Raw genomic sequence first — 6,303 nt, forward strand, 5'->3', positions numbered from 1 at the left:
AGCAGTTGATCTTGTGAACCATACTAAAATCAAGTATAAGCTAAATCAAGTATGCATTTCATTGCTTAAGGTGCCAGTTGTGTCAAAAGTGCTCCTTCAATCATTGCAGGCTGTTGAGTTCCCATGAATGATTGACACAAGGAAGATGCCACCACCACAGCCTATGACATTGTGATGTTCTCTGCTTATCATCTGTACTGGAGGTAGTTCTTGAGGGGGTTGGGCAGGGGTAGATGGTTGATGAGGTGAAACCTGTCGCGGCCCACACAGTCACGTATGCGCTGTCGACACAGCTGACTCAATGGCTGGGGCGTGGCTGAAAAAAATAAAAAACATATCATGCTATGCACCCAAAATATATGTTACTTTTACTTTACATTACGTTCCATTGCATTATTCCATTGTATTCTATTCCAGACAAAATATAATGGAAAGCTAGTTGGACTTGGGTTATGAAGCAAAAACACTACGAGACTTTGGCTATAGGAATTCACGAAAGATGACTCTGAATAAACCTATAGAACTTACCCTCATAGACCAGAAGGAACCCTTCTGTCAGGCTGCTGGGGGGAGCAGCCTCCACAGGCCTCTGGAACTCCATGTTCCTGGCGTTGATATCCGCCCCAAAGTCCAACAGCAGCTTAACAATGGCTGTGCAGTCCTTTTCAGCGGCAGCGTGTAAGGGAGAGTCCATATATATACCTTTCTGTACATTTGCTCCTGTGTGGAGGGAAACCAAGGTAAGCTACTATGGATTTAATAGTCCTTGGTCATTCAGTTACAGGAATTAAGTACTCTATCGCTGGTATAACATGATGTATTTAGGGGGGTGCAACATATTAGTGGTGTAGAAAAGAGCAGATGCTCTGAGCTATCCCACCAAGGCCAAGCTACTGCTGCATAGTGAGAGTGTTATACATTTACATTTCACCACTTTGGGAGACAGTAATAATCTTACCACTAGTTTTCACTCCTCCTCTCATCATACTAAGGTGCTTTGGCAGAGAAGAGGTGCAAGTGCCTCACCTTCCCTCAGCAGCCTCCGGACACACTCTATCTCCCGAGAGACACAAGCGGTGTAGAGGGGCGTTCCCAGGTGAGGAATGTCAAAGTCCACATCTGCTCCCCATCTGACTAGAGTCTCCACACACTCACTGTTGCCTGCCCAAGGTGGGCACATACATGGAAGTCATAACAATCAGCTTTCCAATTAATAATTACGGATAATTATTGTACCCGTAATATCCTCTAAGCAATATCCTCTCAAACTTGCACTGTTACGTCAAATACTGTACGCTGATTGGTGACATTTTGATTCAGATTTTTAAGTTTGATGTATTTGCCTCAATCCCAAGTTGGAATACAGCCCAAAAGGTCAGTGAAGTATACTTCAAAGTTTGTACTATATGAATTAAGATAAGGATGTTGGAGTGATAAGGGTACTGAGCATACCTTTACTGCTGGCTTCGTGAATGGGCGAGGGCTGAAATACCAGAGCCTCGGGTTTGGCCCCGTTCTCCAGGAGGACCTCTGCACATGATACACTGCCCACTGAGCACGCGTTGAACAGGGGAGTCACCCCGTCAATGGTGGTGACGTTCACCTGCACAGTCTCATGTTAATTCTGACCACTCAGCTGAATAACATAGCACCATTTTGGGGCAGAGGAAAAATAACAAATGACAGAGAACAATACGTATTTTCATAAGCCTTATTGACATAATTCTTAATTCATTATTTACTAATAATGATTGTTTCATAAAAAAAGAACAAATAAAGTATTCTTGATTATTACTGTATATTCCCCAGTGACTCACATTGGCACCTGCAGCGATCAGAGCTCTGGCACATGCTACATGGTCTCCAAAGCAGGCCTCGTGGAGAGGACTCACATTGTCTATAGTGATAACATTTACATTGTGGCCCTGTGGGAGCAGCAGAACATGACCATAGTACATTTCAGAAGGTAAGCAGTGGATGCACACACTGAATTGAATTGGATTACCTTTGGCTCACCTGTAAAATGAGATTCCTCAGGGCGAAGAGACGACCTTGGCATGCAGCATCATGTAAGGGTGAGCGGTCTGCCCAGGACCCTGCAGCAAACACAAATGCTTATGTCACTCATAACAAGTCACAGTCTTAAAGATTTGATGAATGATTCAATTTCACAGGGCACACACACATTTGGGTCAATATCGAGAATAACGCCAGATGCATTCCAGACTGCGTCATCATTGTTACCTCCCTCCATATCACTGATCTACAGTGCATTCGGAAAGTATTCAGACCCCTTAACTTTTGTTTCCTCATCAATCTACACACAATACCAAATAATGACAAAGCAAAAATAGGTTTGTAGAAATGTTTGCACATTTATTAAAAACAAAAAAAATGAAATATGACATTTACATATGTATTCACACCCTTTACTCAGTACTTTGTTGAAGCACCATTGGCAGTGATTACAGCCTCAAGTCTTCTGTACTTTGCTCCGTTCATCTTTCCCCTCGATCCTGACTAGTCTCCCAGTCCCTACCGCTGAAAACCATCCCCACAGTATGACGCTGCCACCACCATGCTTCACCGTAGGGATGGTGCCAGGTTTCCTCCAGACGTGACGCTTGGCATTCAAGACAAATAGTTTAATCTTGGTTTCATTCAGCCTTTTGGCAAACTCCAAGCGGACTGTCGTGCCTTTTACTGAGGAGTGGCTTCCATCTGGCCATTCTACCATAAAGGCCTGATTGGTGGAGTGCTGCAGAGATGGTTGTCCTTCTGGAAGGTTCTCCCATCTCCACAGAGGAACTCTTGAGCTCTGTCAGAGTGACCATCGGGTTCTTGGTCACTTCTCTGACCAAGGTCCTTCTCCCCCGATTGCTCAGTTTGGCCAGGCGGCCAGCTCTAGGAAGAGTCTTGGTGGTTCTAAACTTCTTCCATTTAAGTATGATGGAGGCCACTGTGTTCTTGGGGACCTTCAATACTGCAGACATTTTTTGGTAACCTTCCCCAGATCTGTGCCTCGACACAATCCTGTCTCGGCGCTCTACGGACGAATTCCTTTGACCTCATGGCTTGGTTTTTGCTCTGACATGCACTGTCAACTGTGGGACCTTATATAGACAGGTGTGTGCCTTTCCAAATCATGTCCAATCAACTCCAATGAAGTTGTAGAAACATCTCAAGGATGATCGATGGAAACAGGATGCACCTGAGCTCAATTTCAATTCTCATAGCAAAGTGTCTGAATATGTAAATAAGATATTTATATATGTTTTATAATTTAGCAAACATTAAAAAAAAGAAAACAGTTTTCACTTTGTCATTATGGGTATTGTGTGTAGATTGATGAGGATTTTTATTTATTTAATCAATTTTACAATTAGGCTGTGATGTAACAAAATGTGGAAAAAGTCAAGGGGTCTGAATACTTTCCGAATGCACTGTATGACACTGCTGAAACTGTTCTATTCTATTTCACTACGTGTCAGGTAAAGTACTAAAGTTCCATGCAGTCCAATTGTGGGATGAATATATACTGAGCCAATATGTCTACACTCGGTTCAAGTTCTCTTGAAATAACCTACTTGATGTAGTAATCAAAGACCAAGCCACTGTAAGTCAGAAACAAAACATGTTCTGTGTACTACATCTAGCTACGTCACTGACCTTTAATAACACACAACAATATTTTACTCTGTGTTGCTGTTTGCTGCATCGGTGCTCCCTTTCCATGGACCAAGCATGTTGGCACACTGTCTGTCACTGACACTGAAAAGTTTAAGTGTTGTTTTGGTCTGCAGATCTGTCTTAGTGTTCCCATACGGCCATATCTCCATGTTACATCACTTGTTTGCGGAAGCCAGACGGAAGACATAGATGGCCACCTGTGCTAATTAGCTATCTAGCGTGCTCCGAACACCTATGTTTAAGCGTAACTGGGGAGGAAGTGTAGTTCGTCAACTGAAGGCACTGGATCTGTGGATCTGTGCAAAACTGCTACAGTAAGTATATTTTTTATTTGAAAGATTATTTCTCTCTTATATGAAAGATGGAGGGCATATCAGCATATGTTTCATAAACCGTTTTGAAAGTGATGATTATTTACTTTTCTAAACGTTAAAACACAGTGTCGGAATTGTAGGTTACATGGAGCCAAATGTGGCCGAATGTAACCGCTGAAAACCTTACATAAGGAGAAGGGTTTTTAAGAGCTATAGTACACGGCAGTCAGGAATGGAAACTAGGGCAAGGGGGTGGGGAGGCACCGCGTGGTCCCGTTCTATTAATACATCAGGGTAGAAATTAAACTGACCAGTATGTACTGTGTATACACAGTCACGTTTCAGGTACTTTTCATGTTAAGGTCAACAAAGTGAGTATATGCATTATTCTCAGTATTCAGTGTGTAGCCTAATCATAAAACAAGAGACCCTTCCATTCAGTCAGTTCATCTCTTCCTAAATATGAACTCTTCAGTTTACAAGGCAAAAGGCAATGGCAAATATAAATAGCAGAATCATTTGAATATAATCAGTATTCCAATATTATTCTTTTTTTGACAATGGATCAATATAGTAGAGAGATGTGTGTACTCACTGTGTCCTTGACCAAAATCATAGAACTCTGCAGATATCCTGGCCGCCTCCTTGCGGTTTCCTTTGATGATGTAAAAGTAGGAGAGGCAGTTGAGGCTTATCTTAATAAAGAGCTTGAAGCAGAACAGTGCCAGTATGGTGAGGTAAACGTTGGAATAATGCAGCGAGGCAAAAGGATTCTCTGTTGCCTCTGTCATATTGCCCCCTCTTTTGAACATGGCTCTGCTATACTGAGGGATCATATGCCACTCTCAAGCAGTCCTCAAAGAACTAGCTGATATAATATTGTCCAGCTGCTTCTGTGCCTGTATTAAAATAGTGTCTCTCGTTGTCATTGTGGTGTAGTGGAGTGCCATTTCTATGACGGAAGTCAATATCATCCTGTAATCATGATAAAAAAATACATTTGAACAGAAAAAGCATGGAGCAGTGTCCACTATTGGTTGCAATGCATTTTAGGGGCTAAATGCATTGCAACTTGTAAACCAGACTGCATATGGTCCAGAATAAAGTTATTCCATAATAACAAAATGTTGAGGATACTTTTAATCTATGAAGGAAAATGCCTACATGTAGGCATTTTCTATGAAGGAAAATGCCTACATCAAGGCTACATTTCCAACTGTATATAAATAAGTTATCATTTCTAGTATGTTGTATAAACAGCAGAGGGCAGTATAGGCTAGTGCAAATTTGCCAATGTGTGCAGGGGTTTTGACTAGATATAGAGATCAGTTTATGTCAAAATTGACTTTTCGTAGCAGGTTAGGATAACTTGCCTTTCAGGAGAATTAACGTAGAAGGTTAGGAGAATTTCATTAAGGTTAGATAAAGGGTTAGGGCTAGCTAAAATGCAATAAAGAAAATTCACATACCCTGTATCCTTTCTAGATCTGCTCGAGGGTCCAGAGAGGACAGAAAGTGAAAGAATTCAGGGGAAGCTTGACGAAACACACAACAAGTAGCTAAGTTGACAAGCTAACGTTAGCTAGCTAGTGAGTAAGCTCTCTGTTAGGGATGGATCGAAATTTACATAATGGGTACCTGGAGGAAAATGGGGGAGGGTCATGTAATTTGTAATTGATGAAATTCCAATATGTTTCTGTGTTTTAGAATTAGTTGCTTATTAGGCTATACTGTATATCGATGTGTGTCCGATGCCGCCCCTCATTTCTGATTCTCCGCTGGGCACGCAATATCAAGTGCGCCTATAGGCTATTTATTGTGGTCGCAATCAAATGATCCAAAGCCTATAGGCTATGAAGTGCATGCACAGAGCAAAGTTATATTCCTAAGATAACTGCTGGGATGGTGTAAATAAAACTAGGCTGCATTACACACTGCAATGGATATGCTGTCTAACCAATGGCTGTGCTGTGTAGGCCTACGGTGGAAGTTCAGGGGGAATCAAAGGCTTCTTCAGATGTTTTTTTATTAGGCCTAGTCCAAAAAATGCACTATCTTGCGTGCTGACTAGCCTATAGCCTATGTTCTGTTCAGTTTGAGAAGTAGCCATCCTCTTTAGTATGGATGGCTCTATGCGAATTAATCCCACTGAGAGAAAAAGCAGAAAAGGATCACTCCCTGTGCTGGAGATCCACCTCACCAATAACACAGTCTGCTTCTTTGACTCTACTGTGGAAATCAGCTATGGGTGATATACTAGGGTAATTCACACTGGGCTGGAACAAAAGCCTGAACGCTC

General features: G+C 41.9%; 1 protein-coding gene across 1 annotated transcript; it reads right to left on the reverse strand.

The window, feature by feature from the left end:
* Positions 1–188: 188 nt before the first annotated feature.
* LOC311105184 (ankyrin repeat and SOCS box protein 5-like) lies at positions 189–4,840 on the reverse strand (the record flags this gene model as incomplete). The annotated part of the gene is made up of 7 exons (XM_084147240.1): positions 189–316; positions 529–720; positions 1,027–1,161; positions 1,453–1,603; positions 1,818–1,925; positions 2,017–2,096; positions 4,600–4,840. The coding sequence occupies 7 exons, from the start codon at positions 4,838–4,840 to the stop codon at positions 189–191; spliced, it is 1,035 nt and encodes a 344-aa protein (XP_084003366.1).
* Positions 4,841–6,303: the final 1,463 nt, after the last annotated feature.

Source organism: Coregonus lavaretus, assembly GCF_964263955.1.
Source record: "Coregonus lavaretus genome assembly, chromosome: 29".
NCBI classification, from domain to species: domain Eukaryota; kingdom Metazoa; phylum Chordata; class Actinopteri; order Salmoniformes; family Salmonidae; genus Coregonus; species Coregonus lavaretus.